Source organism: Elephas maximus, chromosome 5 (assembly GCF_024166365.1).
Source record: "Elephas maximus indicus isolate mEleMax1 chromosome 5, mEleMax1 primary haplotype, whole genome shotgun sequence".
NCBI classification, from domain to species: domain Eukaryota; kingdom Metazoa; phylum Chordata; class Mammalia; order Proboscidea; family Elephantidae; genus Elephas; species Elephas maximus.
Window position 1 is genome coordinate 118,498,952 of NC_064823.1, and position 22,760 is coordinate 118,521,711.

General features: G+C 36.2%; 1 protein-coding gene across 2 annotated transcripts in view; it reads right to left on the reverse strand.

The window, feature by feature from the left end:
* The window catches only part of TMEM33 (transmembrane protein 33), a 38,658-nt gene that overhangs the window by 13,017 nt on the left and 2,881 nt on the right, over positions 1 to 22,760 (reverse strand). Inside the window, exons 3-8 of one of the 2 annotated variants that reach the window (XM_049886333.1) lie at positions 22,372 to 22,466; positions 21,680 to 21,873; positions 18,221 to 18,288; positions 15,531 to 15,664; positions 10,816 to 10,899; positions 2,420 to 2,560 (exon numbers count right to left, since the gene is read on the reverse strand). In XM_049886333.1, the coding sequence (XP_049742290.1) occupies positions 2,431 to 2,560; positions 10,816 to 10,899; positions 15,531 to 15,664; positions 18,221 to 18,288; positions 21,680 to 21,873; positions 22,372 to 22,466 (705 nt within the window). In that variant the 3' untranslated portion in view covers positions 2,420 to 2,430. Of the gene's footprint in view, positions 1 to 5; positions 2,561 to 10,815; positions 10,900 to 15,530; positions 15,665 to 18,220; positions 18,289 to 21,679; positions 21,874 to 22,371; positions 22,467 to 22,760 lie in introns of those variants that run through there. The other variant, XM_049886332.1, reaches the window with a different exon arrangement.

A 22,760-nucleotide genomic window follows, 5' to 3' on the forward strand; every position in this document is an offset into this window, starting at 1 on the left:
TAGGTAAAACAAAAAGTAGAGTTATGTAGTAAGAGTTAATTTAAACTACATTCATTCTCTATACCATTATTGTATTTCCTTAATTTTAATTTGATAATTGTACAAGTTACACTCTAATTTTGATGCCAAATCAGCAGGTTGTATATATTCATTCTGTAGCATTTCTAACTGTAATTTCATGCAAACTAAACATCTAATAATGCTCAAATTGTAAAATTTACTTTCTCAGGAGTTTAGGAGTGTTTCATTTATAAATCATGCCTTCCTTTAAGGACCAACCAAATCTCTATTTCCACTGAGTCAAACATGAGCACATCAGAGATATTATAATCCTGTTATATGTGATAAAATGTCAATAACAGTGTTTTCATTTGTAGTAATTTTCATGTTAAAACCAACATGAATTTTTTCCTTTGTGAAAATCTTTTTGATTTTCAAAATAAAGAGAAAAAACTAAAAAAAAAAAAAAAATACTAAAGGTTATTAAAAGATGGTCATGTTAAAACCAAAGGACACAAAAATAAAAAATGGAAAAACTAGTGAGTGTGAGTAAGTTCTTCCCTTTAGTTTACAGTATTGTCCCAGAGTTCATTCCTTAGCTTTGACAAATACTCTATAGTTACGTAAGGTGGTAACACTAGATGAAGCTGAGTAAACGATACACAGGAACTCTCTGTACTATTTTTCCAACTCTCCTATAAATCTGATTATCTCAAGATTAAAAAAAAATTTATAGAAAAAAAAAACTAGTAATTTCAAAAAAAGTGTCTTCAGCTGCCAAAACTTGATATAATTCAAGACTTTTTAAAAACATCACTAGGAATCAACAATATGCTGTTTACTTAATTTTAGTCACTTTATTGCTCTACAAATTTTAGTTTTTAAACTATCAGATTACATATATAATGATAATGAGGCTAGACACACATACACACACACACACAATCAACTGTATATTATGAGGCTGTTTCTCCAACTTAGTGGACAACATTACAAAAATATCTAGTTACAGCTGACTTCAAACAAGAACTACCAAGTAGAACTTTTTGTAATCTATCATATCATCTTTGTCTAGATTTGGAGGTTCAACAAAAAGAAAGCTGATGTTATGGTTAAGTTACTAATGAATATATTTGATAAATCGAAATTACATGCAGACAGAAGAAAATCAGTTATAAAAACCATTACCTTACTCTGTACTAAAATTTTATAATGTTTTAAACATTTCCAATCGTGCAACAGTAATAAAGATCAAAAGGAATTTTATAAAGGAGTTCAGAGAAGCTTAACAGGACTCAATATATCCCACAACCCAAATCACATTTGTAAGCACCCAATTCCCCAAATTTACCTATGTGCACTATTCCCCCACAACTCCTCCCCCAGCCTCATTCTCAATTACTTTACCTATAAACCTTTACATTTAACCTTTTAAATCAAATCTGATAGGTAAATATGTAATCTATAGAATAATCTTCTCTACTATTTCAGAAATGACACCAAGTACAGTCGGTGGGCATACGCTCAATCTTCAGTTGCATTCCTTTCAAAAGGCGTCCGAAAACTCAAGCCTAACAAACTGAGAAAGCTGGCAGTCAAGCATCGTTCTGAACTAGGTTAATTCTGTAAACTATAATAATACCAATAACCTGTGTGCCCACATTTGTAAAAGAAGGATTTCCTATTTGAGAAACATTACTCAAAGGAAAGCTGTATAAGCACTGCTTTCCGTTGTAGAAGGTTAGATGACTCCAAATATTTATCCCATCAGTTAACAAGCTTGTATTTTAGCTTTTTTCTTTCTTGTAAACACTCAGCCACAAATATTTAAGGAAATAAAGTTTGGAAGGTCATAGTAAGATACATATAGAATTACTTACAATGGTACATCCAAATGAATCTGTCCTATCAAAGCAGCATGAAATCAATCTAATAGCAATTTGAAGTTAAATTCAGTGGGAAACGCTTCTGCTAAAATCATCAACCAAAATTACTGAATGGCAAAGGAACACTGTCTCAAAATATACTGAATTCACATGTATTAATATTACCATAATGAACTCATGCCAGATATAAACTCAGGTTACCAATTAGGTTGAGTTTTTTTTTTTTTTCTTTTTTTTTAAGAGAAATAAATGTACTTCACGATATAAGCATAGCAGCATCTAAAACAGATTTGGTACATTTATCATAAGATACAAACTTCCATAACCTTTACCAACACAGCACAGTAGAATTTTCTCAGAAACTTTTTTAAAAAAGGCTTGATTTAACATGCCAGGAAAATGATTACTTTTCCATTGAGATGCATTTATGTAAATTACATAAACTGGATTGAGGTCAGTGTAACACCTGGAATTTACAATCCCCTAGCAGAAGTATCAGCTGCTAATAATGCTTATATTAGATATAACTTAACTGGATATTAAACTATGCAACTGTTGGTGCCAGTCTGCTTATAAAGGCAATGCTCTGGAGACAAAGTCTTCTCACAAACAGGGGGCAAGCAGGTTTCATTATTATGTGTTCAACAACAATCCTCAGTTCATTAAACAAGGTCCTGCAAAACAGAATTGTCATCTTTCAGAAACACAAGGAAAAAGATACATAATGCTAGGAAATGCTAATGAAGAAATTTCTCACAGCCAATAAAGAATTTTACAAAATTAAAATAGCTATGATGTATTCTGGGAACAAACACACGATAAAATCCTCAAAATCAACACTTGTGTCTTTTTTGAGTGGAAAGGTTCCTCTAACAAAAGCATTTAATAAATGGCTGTATCTGAAAGCTGAGTTATGAATGATTTTATATTTTGTTCTTTTTAGTAGAGTCCCATCATTCTCACACTTAACTTAGGCAAGTTAAACTAGCTTTAAAAAAGACAGCAAGAGAGAGAGAATTATATAGGCAATCCCACCCATTCCCTTAAATGAACATGCCTCCTAGAGCACTCCTCCTTTGTAAAACAGGAATATGCACTTCAGAGTCGTGGTGATGTTTAAATGAGACAACACAGCAGACGTTCAACAGCAGAGCAAACTGGCTCTTTTTTGCCTACAGATTAAAGCCCAGTTTCACAGCATAACATCCATAACCCTCCACAATCTGGTGTCAACCTCATTTTCTGCTTCATCGCCTGCCACTACTCCCTGCCGTAACTCCTACGTTCCAGCTATGTTGCATGTTTGTGCTCAAAACAGGATGTGGACTTTGCTTCTGTGTTCCATGCCTACAAAGTACTCTCTGTTACATGCTGTGTATTACTGTACAAGTCACACACATACTGTACAGACTAGCATATACCAAATCCCATATATTATACTGTAAATTGTGATCTGAAGAATTACCCATGGTAATTTTGACTAGTCACAATTTTCACCTTACGTACTGACTCAAGAACCTAACCCCTGCATAAGATACAAGTCTTGTTCTATTTTTCTCTGTCCAGTGTTATCTTTAGGGTTAGGGTGAAAAAAAGGGAATAAATCTACTTTAAAAAGTTTTTTTAATATTCTCTCACCAAAAAAAGGAAGATAATTTGGAAAGATGCATAGTTATCCAAAAATCTGCCCTCCTTCTCATATCTGCTTAGTGACGCCACCGTTACTGACAAATCTCTGAGGTCTCTGCGCCAGGAACATGGAGGTCTTCTGTATCTCATTCTTCTTCCCAAGCCCTAAGATTCTACCTCCTAAATATCTTTCAAATTTATCCTTTCTTTCCTTTACCAATGGATGAGTTTAACCTCTAATATTATCTTGACTAGACTAACAATCTTCAAATTGGTCTTTTTTCCTCTTGGTAAGTCTACAATCAATCCTCTGGAATACGTTAATAAATCAGATCTCATCATTCCCAACCTCCCCCCAGGTTAAAACTTCAAATGCTTTCCATCCCTCCAAATAAAATCCAAATCCCACCTTCCCAACACAGATCTCGATATATGATTCCTAAACTCTAACAACATGTAACTGCCAGTATGCCAAGCACTTTCAGGCACCTATGTGCCTGAACTCAGGCACAAAACTCAAACTTTAAAAAAAATTAGCTTAAATTACCACCAAAAAACCAAACCTCTTGCCATCAAGTCGATTCCAACCCATGGCAACCCCGTATGTTACAGAGTAGAACTGCTCCGTAGGGTTCCTCTTTACAGAAGATCCCCAGATGGTACGGTTTGTGCTTGACTGCTAACCTAAAGGATGGCAGTTCAAAACAGTTCAAACCCACTCAGCAGTACTGCACAAAAGGCCTAGCAACCTGCTTCTGTTAAAATTATACCTAAGAAAACCCTAGTGACATGAACAGACACTTCATCAAAGAGGACACTCAGGAGGCCCACAAGACAAGAAAAGAAGCTTGTGATTATTAGCCTTAGAGTGATGCAAATAAAAACTACAATGAGATACCATCTCAGCCCCAGAAAAATGACAATGACCAAAAAAACAGAAAACAACAAATGCTGATGAGGTTGTGGGGAGACTGGAACTCTTATACATTGCTGGTGAGACTGTAAAATGATAAAACCACTATGGAAAACGGTATGGCGCTTCCTCAAAAAGCTGAATTAGAAATATCTTAAGATCCAGCAATCCCACTCCTAGGCGTATACCCAAGAAATGTAAGAGCAGTGACACGAATAGACATATGGACATCTATGTTCATTGTAGCATTATTGGCAACAGCAAAAAGCCGGAAACAACCTAAAGTGCCCATCAACAGGTAAATGAATAAACAAATAGTGGTACATACATACAATGGAATAAATACTACAAAACTATAAAGAACGATGGGAGCCTTGGTGGCACAGTGGTTAAAAACTCAGCTGCTAACCAAAAGGTCTGCAGTTCAAATCCACCAGCCACTTCTTGGACATTCTATGGGGCAGTTCTATTCTGTTCTATAGGGTTGCTGTGACACCGGGTTTGTTTTTTGTTTTTACAAAGAATGATGAATAAAGGAAACGAAAGGCTCAAAGAAACTAGTCCATAAGACTGATAGCCCAGACAAACTATGGCCTCTTCTTTTTTTTTTTAATGTACAAATACGTTTGTTTATTTTGCTTTTTTTAAATTGTACTTTAGATGAGGGTTTACTGAATAAACCAGTTTCTCATTAAACAGCACACATATTGTTTCATGACATTGGCTAACAACTCCACAACATGCCAACACTCTCCCTTCTCAATCTTGGGTTCCCTATCATCAGCTTTCCTGTCCCCTCCTGCCTTCTAGTCCTAGTCCCAGGGCTGACAAACCACAGCTTCTTCGAACCTGAGACCAGAAGAACTATATGGTGCTTGGCTATCTCTATTGACCTTTCTGACCAGGACACAATGGAAGGTCCTGGATTGAACAGGAGAAGAATGTAGAACAAAATTCAAATTCCTAAAAATGGCCAGATCTACTGGACCAACAGAGATTAGAGGAAGCCCCAAGACTATCGTCCAAAGATGCCCTTTGAACTTGGGACTGAGGCTATTTCTGGATGTCACCTTTCAGCCATATAACAGATTGGCTTATAAAATAAACAATATCACCCATGAGTAATGTGCTCCCTTAAACAATCAACTATATGAGACAAAATGGTCAACATTTACCCAAAAGCAAAGACAAGAAGGCAAGGAGGGGAAGGGAAGCTAGATCAATGGAAACAATACAAGCAGAATGGAAATAACGAGAATGCTGACACATTGTGAAAACTGTAACCAATGCCATGGAACGATGTGTCTAAAAATTGCTAAATGAGAACCTAATTTGCTGTGTAAACTTTCACCTAAAACACAATAAAATATTATTAAGGAAACCCTATATCGGGCAATTCTACTCTAACACAAGGGGCTGCCATGAGTTGGAATCAACTTAACAGCAGCTAACAACAACAGTCTTTATTACCAGGCCTTTCTTCTGTGATGCTGCTAGGTGGGTTCGAACCACCAACCTTTCGATTAGTAGTCAACAGAAACTGTCTGCGCCACCCAATGAGCCTAAATTACTACCGTATTAGTGAATTCTCATGTGTCTCTCTCTGTTCTCTGTGCTTTCACGATACCTCTGACCATCACACTGACTTCCATAGCGGTCTAATTCAGCGCCAAGTACCTTGAAAGATATTTTAATTCAACATAGATGTGTTATCAACGCACAATCACTGTTTTATGAATGAATCAGACAAACGAATAAAACTAGAAGGCACCTTGAAAACACTCTAGTCAAACTCCCCGGGGTTATAAAGGCGGCCTAATGAGGTCAATGGCTAGTCTAAAATCTTATCACTAGTTCTTTCAATAGACCAAGTCAAAATTCCTGTACAGCAGCGCTGACAACAAAATTTCTGGTGATGACGGAGATGTTGCATATCTGTGCTGTCCAATACAGTGGCCACCAGCTTTCGAGCACTTGAAATGTGGTTAGTATGACTCAGGAACTGAGTTTTCTATTTTTCTGAATTTTTAAAAATTTTATTCTTGGTGAAAATATATACATAGCAAAACATACTCATTCAACAATTTCTACGTATACAATTCAGTGACACTGGTTACATTCTTCATGTTATATCATCTCTCTCACTGTCTCTGCCCAAATTATTTCACCCCCATTAAGTTAGACTCGCTGGCCCTTAATACTTCTAATCTATACTTTAGAGTTACTGTTGTCAATTTGATCAAATATGGGTAATTCTTTAAAAGAAAGCAATGCTCAAGGTAAACTTTTTTTACTAATTGAGCTAAACTGTTGCTTGGTTTAAAGATGACTTCAGGGTATAGTTTCAGTTTCAAGCTTAAAGATTATCTCATGACAATAGATTCAGGAGTTTCTCCCAGTTTCAACTGGTCCAGTAAGCCTGGATTCCACAGGAATTTGAAATTGTTCCATATCTCTCCACACCCTTGTAATCAGGATTCATCTATTGAGTATTTTCTTAAGTTTGAATTACTTTAAATTTAAATGGTCAAATGCCGCTAGCGGCTACCACATCGGACAGATTGAATTGCACAGCTCTAAACAACACCTACACAAAGGACTGACACCACCAACTTTTTTTTTTAATAATTTTTATTGTGCTTTAAGTGAAAGTTTACAAATCAAGTCAGTCTGTCACATATAAGCTTATACACACCTTACTACATACTCCCATTTACTCTCCCCCTAATGAGTCAGCCCGCTCCCTTCTTCCAGTCTCTCTTTTCGTGACCATTTTGCCAGTTTCTAATGCTCTCTACCCTCCCATCTCCCCTCCAGACAGGAGATGCCAATACAGTCTCAAGTGTCCACCTGATACAAGTAGCTCACTCTTCATCAGCATCTCTCTCCAGCTCATTGTCCAGTCCCTTCCATGTCTGATGAGTAGTCTTCGGGAATGGTTCCTGTCCTGGGCCAACAAGTTTGGGGACCATGACTGCCGGGCTTCTTCTAGGCTCAGTCAGACCGTCAAGTCTGGTCTCTTTATGAGAATTTGGGGTCTGCATACCACTGTTCTCCTGCTCCCTCAGGAGGTCTCTGTTGTGTTCCCTGTCAGGGCAGTCATCAGTTGTGGCTGGGCACCATCTAGCTCTTCTGGTCTCAGGATGATGTAAGTCTCTAGCCCTTTCTGTCTCGGGCTCATAGTTATCGTGTGACCTTGGTGTTCTTCATTCTCCTTTGATCCAGATGGGTTGAGACCAATTGATGCATCTTAGATGGCCGCTTGTTAGCATTTAAGACCCTAGACGCCACACTTCAAAGTGGGATGCAGAATGTTTTCACAGTAGAGTTTATTATGCCAACTGACTTAGAAGTCCCCTTAAGCCATAGTCCCCAAACCCCCGCCCTTGCTCCGCAGACCTTCGAAGCATTCAGTTTATCCCGGAAACTTCTTTGCTTTTGGTCCAGTCCAGTTGAGCTGACCTTCCCTGTATTGACTGTCCTACCCTTCACCTAAAGTAGTTCTCATCTACTAACTAATCAGTAAATAACCCTCTCCCAACTTTGACACCACCAATTTAAGAATAAATATGATAGATGAAAATAATAAAAACTGATGATAGTCTCAAAGCTCTTAAAAAAAAAGTGTAATGTAGAAAAAGTAGTTTTTACAGTCTGTTTACCAACATTTATAAGCTCAGATCTTTTATGATACTTTTTCATTGTTTTGATTAAAAGGTATGCTTATGGAAGATCTTTGAAAATGTTTATTAACACTTATTTGTGTTGTCTTGATCCACTCCTATCCTTTTATTTTCATTCTACTGAATACTTCTAAATTTATAGATTTGCTAATATGATATGTAAGAAAATGGGAGTGAAGAAGAAATGGGTATAAAGAAACACAAAGAAGCAAATCTGCTCATGAAAGATAGATGTCAGGAATGAGACTGAAGGCAGTGTCTGAAATGAATACATGGACAGCAAGAAAGAAGGCAAAAACACATGGGATCTAGTAAAAATGAAGGTTTACCTGCCACTACCAAAACCAAAACCAAACCTGTTGGCGTTGAGTCGATTCCGACTTACTGTGACCCTATAGGACAGAGTAAAACTGCCCCACAGGGTTTCCAAGGAGCGCCTGGTGGATCTGAACTGCCAACGTTTTGGTAGCTCTTAGTCACTATGCCACCAGGGTTTCCTATTTGGGGCTCACTAAGGACATTTACCTATATGTGGAAATTGCTGAACTGGTGTATGTTCTGCTGTGTACATTCTCAACAACAACAACCAAAGAATAATTTATGCCTAAAATGAGTTCTTAATTCAGGAAAAAAGATTGTCAAAAAAATCACAAAGATCTCCTCAAAAGTGAGTAATCAGAATTGCAGAAAAGAAAAAAACAAAAAACTATTTATTAAGAACCAACTACATTCTTAGCACTTTTAAAACATATTTCACTTCACTCTTGTGGTGAAATAAGTTCCTTTATGTGGCCTCTTGTCTTGGCTATTTGGAAAAACAGCTTGAGAGATTTTCTCCCTAAGCCCTAGTTTTCTATCCCAGAGGGTTTCTTACTTTTGTCCAGGTTGACTGATATTTCCTGGGTAAGCTGTAAACAACTTGTGGTTTGATACTTTTTGGCTGGTTGTGGGCTGCAGCCTGCCCTGTGATTGGTATACACCCTGCAGGGACTGGCTGATAGACTATGCAAATGAAGTATCTTTGGCCTACTGAGAGGGATTGGTCAGTTCATGGCCCTGATGGGAGGGCCATGTCTTGAAATTGATGAGGAGTTTGTATATATATACAGCCAACCACACGGAAGTTATTCAGACAGGAAGCAAACAGAAGCAGGAGGAATAAAGAGAGAAGCAGCAGAGAGAAGAGGCAAAGAACCTCCTAAAAGAGCTGTAACACCAAAGATAGCAAAGGGCCAAAAGAGGCCCATCAAAAGAGCCAGCAACAACAGGGGCAAAGTTGATGACAGACAGCAGGGCCATCTGTCCTGAGAGGCCAAAGAGAAGGCCTGTTCTGAGGGGTCTGAGAAGAGGCCCACATGGCACAGAGGGAGCATCCATAGCAGAAAATGGGCCTGCCTGCTTACACAGCCGAGAGGAGCTAAGAGAGTTGTCCTGTGCTTAAGAAAGGAGGCTGCTTGCATGTTTCCTGATCCTGGGTTCGTACCCTGTTACTTCCTAAAAACACCATTCAACTTTAAGTATGGTCTGAGTTCTGTGTAGCCACTGCACTGGATTATCAAACCCAGAAGAGAAATAGATAGTGCCATGGGAGGGACAGCTGCTGTCAGAATTGGTAAAAAGGTTGGAGAGTGGAGGTATGTCTGACCTCTACCTCACAGGGATCAGCGTTGTGCTGACCCTGGTCATTATCTCCCCTGAAGTTAGACAGGTTCTGATGCTATTCCTACCATTTTACATCGCTCTAACAATGAAGATATTCAAATTTAAACAACTTGCCTAAAATCACACACCTAGTAAATGATAAGCCAGCATTCAAACTGTCCTTTTCATTTTATCAAAATGTAACAAGGACCATCCTAATACACTGATGGGATTTGGGGTTGAACTCTATGTAATGAATTTATTTTAAATTGGGGGAAAAAAAACTAAGTATTAATGTCTGAGTTAATAAGTTATTAAAAATTAGCTGTTCATTTCAGTTTTACTCTTAACTTTTGAGATCGGGATACATAATTTATTGTATATTAAGTTTCATTCCTGGAATACTATAGTAATCCATTGTTCTTTTCTTCTGCGATCTATTTTGCACAAGACTATCTGAAGAATATTCTGATCACGTCAAAAACAATCATTATTCCCAATCATCTAAAGAAAAATTCCAAGATTCTTATCCTGGAATTCAAGAAGTTTTATCATAGGGCTTCAAAATACCTTTCTAATCTTAGAAAATAACTCACCATTCAGAATCTCCATTATTGTCAAAGAGCTGTACGCAACGCCCCTCAAACATGGCTTGTACCTACTTGTTGTTGTCTCCCTACCTGAAATACTTTTTCCTAGTCTGTCTATTCAAAAGCTTTAATTTTTCCAGAACAAATCTCTCTTTTGTAAAACCTTCCTAGACTCTTCTATCTTCTGGCTCATTGATTTCTCTCTCCTGTAAATTACTATAATATGATAAAGCAAAACCTGTTGCCGTTCAGATGATTCTGACTCATGGCAACCCTACAGGACAAAGTAGAACTGCCCCATAGGGTTTCCAAGGAGTGGCTGGTGGAGTTGAACTGCCGACCTTTTGGTTAGCAGCTGAGCTCTTAATCATTGTGCCACCAAGGCTCTTAAGTAGCTCTTAAGAGGTACAAATACTATTGTTTTCACAATACGCTTAACAAACAAAATAGATTAAAACTAGTCATCAGCTTACCGGCAATATGGATTTCTTCGCGAGGAATATCGAAGAGTAAGAAATCTGTAGTATATAAAAGGCTGAAGCAAACTTCCTTGACCACTGAAATAAACAAATACAAGGGTGACAAACAGACATGAATTCGTATGTATACTCTTAAAACTTAAAAGGCAATTCAATTGGAGAATGTGTCTCTTCATTCATCAAATGGTCATAGTAATACCTATCATATATAACTGAGTTATCCTAAAAAAGGAACTATAATGTATATGATTGGTGACTGGTTAATGTTAATTTTTATAAGCATATGTCCATGTATATATTTTTACTTTTGGAATTTTAAAAAACTATTAAAAAAATCAGAAAATGTTACATAAATGCTTACATAATTACTACTAGTTGTTCATAATCAAGTTTTAAAGCTTCCTAAAATATTGAAGTGAAAAATGGTTCATTTTACATAAACGAAAAAAACCTAGTAAAGTTCAATAGGCTCACTAGTAAATCTACCCAGCCTGTACTATTATTGTTCTTTATTAAAAAATATAATTATAATAACCCAAGAGCTATATATATGCTTATGAAATTTCAACTCTGGAATTCTTCCCTAGGAAAAGCATCTAGATGAAGACACTGACTGAAATAATTACGAATAAAATACAGCAATACCTTTAATGTGGATGGTGGGGAATATCTAAGTAAATTACATTTTTTTTTTATATACTCTGTATAGCTATGTAAAATCTTGGTTATGAAAACTAAATGGCAACTTTGAAAAAAGCAGAACACAAAACTATATATAACGATATTTTAAAACTTTTTGAGGAAAAATATATTAAAATGTTAAGGGTGGTATTTCAGGTTATTTTTTGACCCTTCTTAAATTGTGACATTATTTTCATAATAAAAATACTTTGCATCATTACAACTTTATCATTAAACTAAATGTTATGTTCATGTCCCCCAATAGGTTGGCAAATCTTTAACTTTCTAAATTGAAGTAATGCACACTACAGAAAATACAAACTTGATATCTTACTCACTGAAAAACAGGTTTCCCGTCATTTTACTTAGCCTTTCCCCCAAGTTATATCAGTCTATAATGTTGCTATGAGTCAGAATTAACAGCAACTGGTTTGGTTTTGGTTTTGAATGTATCCTCCAGAAATTTATATACACAAGTGCATATAATGACGAATATCAGTATAGCACTCACTTTATATAATTCACTGAATCGGTACAATAGTTCTAGGAAGGAGGTGGCATTATCATCCCTGTTTTAAATATTAAGAAACTTAGGCAGAAAGAAACAAGCCCTTAAACGTACATACACACACACAACACGTATGCACCCACACACAACAAAACATACATGGGAATGCACCACCCTGTTCATATTTAATTTTTTAACTTACTATACTTGGAGATCATCCCACATTACAAGGCAAATTTCTTCATTCTTTTTACAGCTTCAAGTATTCCATTTTATGCATGTACCATTATTTAACAAGCTCACACTACTAATGAGTATCTTGGATGGTTCCAGTCTATAATTATAAATAAAGCTACAATGATAATCCCTTTATCTGTTACGCATGTGTGCATGTGTGAGTAGGATAAACACTTAGAGTATATGTTCATTTTCAAATACAGAGCTGTGAGTACTATGGGGGCCTGGTGACACAGTGGTTAAGAGTTCAGGCTGCTAACCAAAAGGTCGGCAGTTCGAATCCATCGGCCGCTCCTTGGAAACCCTATGGAGCAGTTCTACTCCGTCCCATTGGGTCGCTATGAGTTGGAATTGACTCGACAGCAAAGGGTTTAGTTCTTCTGGTTCTGGGTATTACTGTAACAAATATAACTTGATAAAGCATTCTAATATTAGATTATGCTTCTATCGTGAATGGCAGCATGTAATGACTTAAAACTGACTTTTATTTTAAAATGTGGTTTTATCCAAGTAACATACTTAGAGCATTAAGAGTTTTTCCTATTAAAGATTCAGTAAAACTTTACAGCCTTATTTAATTTTTTTAGAATAACAAACCGATTTCTCTAAATATCTCTTCTCCTTTACAATAATCTTGAAAATTAAAATAATTGGTATATACTAAGTAAGTATTCAAATAAAATGTTACATTGCACAACTGAGTTAATGTATCACAGTGCTCCAACAAAAAATTTGATGCAGTTCCAAAATGAAGTTTTTGTGTAGATTTGCATGGGATCTCGGCATTTCGTCAGCAGTGTGTTAAGCTGATTTAAGAAAAGTATAAATTATTTTGCTTATTAAACAGAACCTGGATGTTTCAAATATAGACATCAATCACATCCATTAATAAACTGGTTTTGGTACCTATCACCTTAATTTTTATCTAGTTATATGAAAAATCACAGAACCTGGCATGACTCGAGATCAGGATTAGGCAACCCAAGAAACAGAAAAATGATTAAGAAAGTAAGAGGGCAAAAAGTTCCTTTAAATAATTAGGAAAACCAAAATAGGTTTAAGTGTCAGATTAGGATCACAAAAGAGAAAGATGAAAAGACATATAGTCATAAGGGAACAGTGGAATTTTTACCTCGTCCCTTTTCCTTTGCCCCAGATTACACTAATCTTTTATGTGCCTTCAGCTCTGAAGATAAGACTTACTGACTTTAGGGCAAAAGTTTTAGAGTTACTCATCTGATACACAGCTGCATCAAAGCCTATGTTCTAGCATTCAGTGTTACAGTTAGAGGGATTTTGAAATTACCTATTTCAAATACTATCAGTTTTTAAAGTAAGGAAATAAAGGCTCAGAAGGCTTAGTCAAGTCAACCAGAATACAGGTCCCTAACAACCACAAGAAGTTTTTTTGTTGTATTATTCCAGAACCTTATTTAGATTACATTGACTAGTTTGGGACACGACAACTTAAACAACATGTGGTGATCCTGGAGTTCTCAGAGGAAAACATTATTTTAAAGGACAGAAGAGACCCACTTATAAGGAAAATCTATAAAATTTTGTTATTAGCTTGAAAAGAGACTGCTAAAGAAAGGAGTAACTGTCAGGTATGTAAAAACTTTACTAGTTAATCAAGTCGATGCACATTAAAATGAAATATAACTTTATAATCAACAAAAATAAAAGTTTGCTACATATTAATGACATTATGGAAAACAGACCACACAGACATTTTAGAGGACAATGGTCTATTAAATATAAAATGGATCTACCTTATACTCAGCAGGAAACCCTGGTGGTATAGTGGTTAACAGCTACCGCTGCTAAGCAACAGGCTGACAGTTCAAATCCACCAGGTGCTCCTTGGAAACCCTATGAGGCAGTTCTACTCTGTCCTATAGGATTGTTATGAGTCAGAATCAACTCGAGGGCAATGGGTTTGGGGTCTTTTTTGGGTTATACTCAGCAAAATCAACTCTGGTATCTACATTATAAAAAACATTGGCACGTGAGTTAGAAAAAAAAACACATTGCCGCTGAGTCGATTCGGACTCATAGCAACCCTATTGGACAGAGTAGAATTGCCCCATAGGGTTTCCAAGGAGCTGCTGGCCGATTTGAACTGCCAACCTTTTGGTTAGCAGCTAAGCCCTTTAACCATTGCACCACCCGGCTAAGATGTTTATTTCATTAACATTTGGAAAAGGAAAAATCTGGAAACAACTTAAATGTCCGTCAACAGGAGAATGAGTAATAAAATACAGCACACTAATAAGATGGAACACTATTGTTATTAGGTGCCTCTGAGTCAATTTCGACTCATAGCGACCCCATGTGACAGAAGAGAACTGCCCCGCAGGGTTTTCTTGATTGTAATCTTTACGAAGTAGATTTCCAGGTCTTCTTCCTGCAGAGCTGTTGGGTGGGTTCAAACCACCAATCTTTTGGTAAGCAGCCAAGTGCTTAACTGTTTGTGCCACCAGGGCTCCTCTGATGGAACACAAGAGCAATTAAAAGAAACGAGCCAGTACTGTGTGTGCAAATTAAGTCATGAAAACACACCATGAGCGGAAAAAACCAAGGTGCAAACAACTGATTCATTATGATGTAAAACAGATATAATATCTATGATGTAAAAGAAAAAGTAAATAAAACTTAAATGCAAGAATCTAACGAAGAGATCAATATCATTTTAACGTTCTAATTTTTTAAAGAAAGGCGCAGTGGTTAAGAGTTTGGGTGGTTAAGAGTTTGGGTGCTAACCAAAAGGCCGGCAGTCTGAATCTACCAGGTGCTCTTGGAAACCCTATGGGGCAGTTCCACCCTGTCCTACAGGGTGGCAACGAGTTGGAATCAACTCGATGGCAACGAGTTTGGTTTTTTCCTTATTCATATATTACTTCTATAATTAAAATACAAACAAGTAGATTTTGTAGACAACTATCACTGAAAGACAAAATCAATGAATAGCTTAAAGCTTAGCACATTTAAGACTTTTCTCTAGTATAAGAAAAATCACCTCAATAATGGCAGAATGGAATAGACTTCCTGAGAGTCTTTCAAAAGGAGTAATTGTGAAATTACTTATTAAGTTTTCAAAATGTTAAACGATAAATCACAAGGCAGGATGAATAAGACAAACATCTCAGTTTCTCTGCTATAAGGTGAAAAGGGTTAGGTTGGTGATTGCTAAGCTCCAATGGCTCTAGACATTAAAATCTGAGTTATTTATTACATTCACTTAGTCATCAGCCTCTCAAAACAAATGTAGTTTTATTCTTACCTAAAGAGCATAAAAACTGTAGCAGGCATCAAGAAAATTTCATTACAAGCAATAAATTTCAGAATATTCTGTTGATTAGCACTTAGTTTATCCAAGACAGATCTCAGCAGAGGTAAACTATTTGAACCCTTTGCCTAAAACAAAAGAAAATAAACAATAAACAACGAAGCATTTTCAACGACTCATTTTTTTCCTTTCGATAAAATAAATAGCATATCCAACAGGAAATACATCCAAAAGTCAATTAAATGGAAATGATGGTATAAAAGTTTACGAACTACTTAAAGGACAAAAGTCAATATACTTTCCTGCTTTATTGTATCTCATGTATTTAAAGAGTGAGCAAGAAAAACAACATTAGGAAAAGTCCTTTTCATTTTTAGATGTTTTATTTTTCTTAGAAAGATTAGATTATTTCACAAAAAATGGTTTTTTTTTTTTTTCTTTCCAGCCATAGAAAATCTGACTACCCAGTTAAAATACCTGTGACCCCTTAGATAACTAAGGGTAGAAATCAGAGTCTAATTACTACTATGACCAAATAACTATTTGTGACCAAAGAAACCTAAGAATGAAAAAAAGGCCAACATGAGGCATATTTTAACTCAACTTTCAGTACATATCCAGTAAATCTGCCTAGCACCCTAAGGGTCACTATGAGTTGCAACTGATTTGACGGCACCTGACAACAATTCTAAGATTAGGCTTTAACGGTGTTAGCTGCCAACCCAATGTAGAACAGAACAAAAACACTGCCCAGTCTTGCACCATCTCACAGACGTTGCTATGTGGGAGCCCGCTGTTGCAGCCACTGTGTCGATTCATCTCCTCGAGGGTCTTCCTCTTGTTCTCTGACCCTCTACTTTACCAAGCATGATGTCATTCTCCAGGGTCTGGTCTCTCCTGACAACATATCCAAAGTACGTGAGATGAATGCAGCTTGAATTCCTGGCAGTTCCCGGTCGACGTACTGCTGCAAGCGTTTTTGAGTTATTTTCTGCAAAATTTTACTTGTGTGTAATATTAATGATATTTTTGGATAAATTCCGCATTCTGTTGGATCATCTTTCTTTGGAATGGGTACAAATATAGATCTTTTCCAGTTCGTTGGCCAGGATGTCTTCCAATTTTCTTGGCACAGATCAGTGAGTGCTTACAATGCTGCATTCGTTTATTGAAACATCTCAGTTGGCATTCCATCAATTCCTGGAGCCTTGTTTTTTGCCAATGCCTTCAGGGCGGCTTGGACTTCTTCCTTCAATACTATTGGTTCTTGATCATATGCTACCATCTGAAATGGCTGAATGTCAACCAATTCTTTTTGGTACAGTCAATCTGTATATTCCTTCCATCTTCTTCTGATGCTTCATGCGTTATTCAATTTTTTGTCCACAGAAGTCTTCAATACTGCAACTCAAGGCTTGAATTTTTTCTTCAGTTCTTGCAGGTTGAGAAATGTTGAGCTTGTTCTTCCCTTTTGGTTTTCTATCTCCAGGTCTTTGCACATTTCATTATAATACCTTCTCAAGCCACCCTCTGAAATCTTCCGTTCAGCTCTTTCACTTCATTACATCTTTGTTTTGCTTTAGCTACTTTAGCTCAAGAGAAAGTCTCAGAGTCTTTTCTGATACCCATTTTGGTCTTTTCTCTCTTTTTAATGGCCTTTTGCTTTCTTCATGTATGATGTCCTTGATGTCATCCCACAACTCGTCTGGTTTTCAGTCATTAGCATTCAATGGGCCAAATCTCTTCTTGAGACAGTCTCTAAGATCAGATGGGATATACTCAAGGTTGTACCTTGGATCTCATGGACTTGATTCAATTTTCTTCAGGTTCTACTTAAATTTGATATGAGCAATTGATAGTCTGTTCTGCAGTCAGCCCCTGGCCTTGTTCTGACTGATGATATTGAGCTTCTCCATTGTCTCCTTCCACAGGTATAACTGATTTGATTCCTGTGTATTCCATCTACATGTACAGCTGAGGTCCACATGTACAGTTGCCATTTATATTGTCAGAAAAAGGTATTTCCAATAGGTCATTGGTCTTGCAAAAATCTATCATGCAATCTCTGCACCTATCACCACGACCATATTTTCCAACTATTAATCCTTCTTTGTTTCTAACTCTTGCACTGCAATCATCAGTAATTATCAACACATCTTGATTACATGTTTGATCAATTTCAGACTGCAGAAGTCGGTAAAAACTTCAATTTCTTCATCTTTGGTATTAATGGTTGCTGTGTAAATTATAATAGGCTTTAATGTTACAACCTAGTACTTAAAAAAAATTTAATTAGCAGTTTTGAACATGAGCATAAAAGAGACAAAATACAATTTACTTGTAGTTAGAGCTGCAAACTAATAGAACAAAAGATCTCTGACGACATAACCTACTTAAAAGAGAATTAAAAAAATAAAGAGATCCATTACAACTTAAAAAGTCCTCTGGGGACTAAGAGGTAATTCTTAATACAATCCTTTGTCTACAAAACGTACTTTTGTGAAACTTCTACAATAAACAATTACAAACTTAAAACTTTCAAAATCACTAAATAATTCAGAACAAAGTTGTATGAATAGAGAAACCCTTTGTGACAAAAGCTAAACTGCCTTAGAACTTTGAAATTGATGTCAACTACCTATAGTCTAGAAGTTAAAAAAAAAAAAAGGCATAGTTTTACTTACATCAAGGAGCTTTTTAGTGTATGTGGCAACATGGAGCAAAGAGAATAACAAGATCGGAAAAATACTCACTGAAGAAAGCAATTAAGGAGAACATTTAAACTCATCAAATATGCTGCAAAACAGGCTACTTATGATGTCAAAATATACAGATCTGAAACAATATCTGCTAAAGCAGGGTTTAGTGTAATGGCTTTTGCTTCACTGATATATTTTAAAACCAAATAAAAATTTGTCATCTACAAGAAACTTAAAATTTACAAGTAAACCCCAGTTTCATTTTCTAAAGTTCTGAAATTTTTTATGAATAGTGAAAATTTTTCATTTATTCCTATTGCTTAATAAAACACTGTAAATATTTGCTAAATTAAAATCTGGGCCACCTCAAAGGGTTAAATAGCTTTTAACCCCAAAATGGCCAAACTGGCCATTCTAAGAGCCATCAAACACAGATACTTTTTTTGGACTGCTTTCACCAATTTCAATCGCTGATGAGGAGACTGAGATTTAGAGAGCAGTTTCCAGATTTTCCTCAACTAAAGACCTTTTTTATTTCTCTCCTACAAGAAGCCCATCATTTTGAGATACTGTACCTATCCAGCTGTTAGAATAAATACCTTCAGTCTGTACTAATAAAATGACAATGTATATTTGTGTTAGTATACAATCTATTGAGTGTCATCAGTTTAATTCCAGACATTAAGCAAAGAATTCTTATATATGAGTTGCTGTTCAGCTTTATGTCATAGATAAAAATACAATTTTCATTCCACTTTTTGAAAAATGGAAACTGCTCAACAGACCCCACTCTCCCCTCCAATTTATACGAGATTAATAAAAACATACAATTTGTCAGTTATTTCCATGGAATGATATAAACTGTTAGCCAATAGCAAATGGCAAAAATACTTGTCCTAAAATATCAGAAGTTCCTAACAAAAGTACTTAAAGTTTCTAAAAAATGAATATTATTCTACACTAACTGAAGGCTTGGTGTGACAGGAAAGAGGGGCTGCTATAATACAATCTGGGTATCTAATTCACTGTAACTCATTTAGGATCCAAAGGCTCCTAATTTCCAACTGACAAGCAAGACACAGACCTATACCCAAGTATTAAAAAAAAATCCTAACTTTCTAATTTCTGCAAATTAATATCCTGACCAATTCTTTCCTGCCACTCATAAGCGTTAAGTAAAATTCCAATTTCCTGAAGGGTAGTGGTACTGTCAGTTGTCATCAAGTCAGCCTCCAACTCATGGCAACCCTGTAGAGACCATATATAAAAAGTTTTAAACTTTTTAATAAACCACAGACCCCGTTAAAACTAATAAAATCTACCCTCTCCTGAGGAAAATGCATGTGTGCCCAGGGAACCTAAACATACACATAATTTCTAGGTATTCACTGACACCCTCCAGAAAGTCCACTCATGGACTCCCATATGGTGTTTAGAAACTCCGGTAAGAGAGTAATTGGTTCCCAGATGTTTCTAAGTATACTGTAAAACCTCACTTTTTAAATTGAATTTTAAACTTTGACACATATCTAGACTTAAGACTGACTGAATAAAAGAGGCAGTGTGGATTAGTCAGAAGAAAACCTTGAATCGGTAGTCGAGATACCTAGGTTCTAGTTCTGGCTCTGCTACTAGCTGACCTCATTTTTCTAACCCAAGCTTCACCCTATGTTAAATGAATATGTAGAGATCAAAGGTAGACACTTCTGAGTCTTTTACCTCTAACATTCTATAGTCTCAAATTCTTGATAAGAGACTCAATCTTAGCTTTCAATGCCACTGTTAAACTACTTAAAAAAAGACAAGGGGTAAAAAAAACCTGTAATTTAAACCCCTAAGTACCTTTAAGTGTTACAGCAAGGACAGTATATCACCTTTGTAAGGGCAAAGATCAGAACACAACTTGGTAATGTTACTTTGGGCCCACCTTTATTTTTCACATAATAGCCAAACTACCTTAGGAATCAGATTAGTATTTCTTGCCAATTACCAGTTTGTTATTTTCACTGCTCGCTGTTCTATCCCTGTAAGAATTTAAGAAATATATAATCCTTAATCTTCAACATTCTGTGACGGAGGGGCTAGTAAATAACTACATAGAAAACGCAGGCAGGTTGCCTTCACTGGTCACAATTCTCATTGGTTACGACCTCAGGATTCACTCAACAGAACTTCAGAGAAACTGCTCTGGGTCAGGCACGGTTCCAGAGTCAGAACCGATGTAGTCAATTTGTTCTATGATAATTATCTGGAAACACATTTTCTACTTTTCTCACCAAAGAAATTTTAAAGCATTAAAGCAGAACCAAGAACCTCTATATAACTTCCCATTGTATCTCAGAGGGACAAGAATTGATTGCAAAGGACAACAATGAATGTGGCTGGCAAATGCAGATGGATCAATCCAGTAATATACCAAACAAACAAGATTACTGTTTACAGCTGTAGTACAATTATCCAGTGAGTTTTATCAAAATCATCTGCGAGTTTTACCAAAAAAAAAAAAAATTATGATGGCACGTTACAGAGACATGCCCTAAAATATAAAAAACTTTATCCTAGAGTTACAAATCACTGATATTTTCTTAGGAAAGTAAGGAATTTAAACAGAATCTGTACATACGTTCCCACATAGCTACCTGCTTTTCCCACGTATTTAAAAGTACATCTAAGTATTGCTCACTCCTAAGGCTGCTAACCAAAAGGCCAGTGGTTCAAATCCACCAGCCATCCCACAGGAGAAAGATGTGTCAGTCTGCTTCCGGAAAGATTACCATGCGGGGCAGCTCTACTCTGTTCTATAGGGTCGCCAGGAGCCGGAATTCACTCAACAGCAGTGAGAGTGGGATCATCACACACACTTCTGAAATGCTTAAATCTTCAAATTCCAAATGAGTTATTTAACTCTCATAATCTTCAGGGATTATCCATGTGTCCTTATTTTCTACTGTATCCACAGCAAATTCCAATTCCTTTTAATTTTATTGATTATCCCATTCTCTGATTAAATAAGTTATTTCTTGACTTATTTTCATTTGTTTCCAGCTCAATGGAGTTAAGAATGGAAAGACAGACACCTGAACACTTTCCCAAAGATGTGAATTAAATGAAAAAAAAAAAATTAAGTAAGTCCTACATAGGCCTGTGCTTTGAATCTGAAATTGTAAAATATGCATTTCTAACAGAGAAGCGTTAAAAGCAAGAAAAAAGACACATGAAGTTTAAAATTCCCAAATCAGTTCTCCAGTGTTTAGATTTCATATTTTTAAGTAAGGAATTCTCAAACTAAATGTTATCTTCATTCAACTGAACGCAAACAAAACAAATCCAGGCTTCACAGAAGGCCCGCATTGCTGAATTCTTCCCATAGCAAGAAATAATCAGAAGAAATCTCTTACATGCTTAGCAGGCAATTTCGTTGGAAACATGTTATAAAAAGGATACTTGTAACCGGGTAGGAGTTGACAAAGATGAGAGAATACAGCAGGTAGTGGCAGCTGTCCTCTAACAAAGCCTGGGCCAGGAACGCTCTGCTTAAGCTTAACTGGAAGTGCGGTAATCTTTGGTGCAGCCTCAGAGCACTAGTAAGAGCATTTGCCAGCAAAGCACGTTGGTAAAAGCTTGCTGCTTCATGCAACCTGCAAATTACCAGAGGAGAGGTTATCATCAGACATAAACAACTACCATCTCTTCCTCCTTTGTGAATTGCATCATAATTGCACAACACCTAAATCTATTATTTAATAGTCAATAGGAAAAAAATCACTTGAACCTATTCTACCTTCTTATAAGCATCACTTCATATACACATACCCAAATAAATTTTATAAAGCAGTCATTCTTCATGGCAAGTTAAAAAAAAAAAAAAAAGTCAGAATTGTAAAAAACATGAACTGGTCTCATCCCCACCCATCCATTTCTCGACATTTTCAATGTGCTATTAGTTGTAACAAAGCATAAGATACAAAATATTTCACCAGTTCATCATAACAGATTATCAAAACCTTAAGGGCAGGACTTGTGTTTTATCTGCCCCTGAACCGCTTACAGTTGAACAAGTCATCTAGTTAAAAGACATTCCATAGAAAGTTACTGAATAATTGACTATCAAAGGCAGAAATACGTATAATACATACCCAAGAAGAGGCAAAACAAACAATGCAGAACAGTAAACTGTGAACAACCGAGAAAGCCACATTGCCGTGTCCAGTTTATTGGCCATCATAAATTGCTAGATTGAAAAAGAAAAATGTTGTAGTAAAGCAGGCTGGCGGATTACATTTTGAAGAATGAAGATTATGTAGTTTTAGTCCTAATCAAAATGTTTTGAAGACGTATAGCCATTTATTTCGTAGTGAAAACTCTAAGGCAACTTGCTGCTTAGTGTATATGCTCATTAATGAGTCCAACATTTTATAGTTTTCATATGGAAAGCACAGGAAGTACTTAGATTAAAAAAAAAAAAAAATCAGCTAACATCTAAAAAAAAGTAAACTAGGAAAGAAAAATCTGAACAAAAATTTAA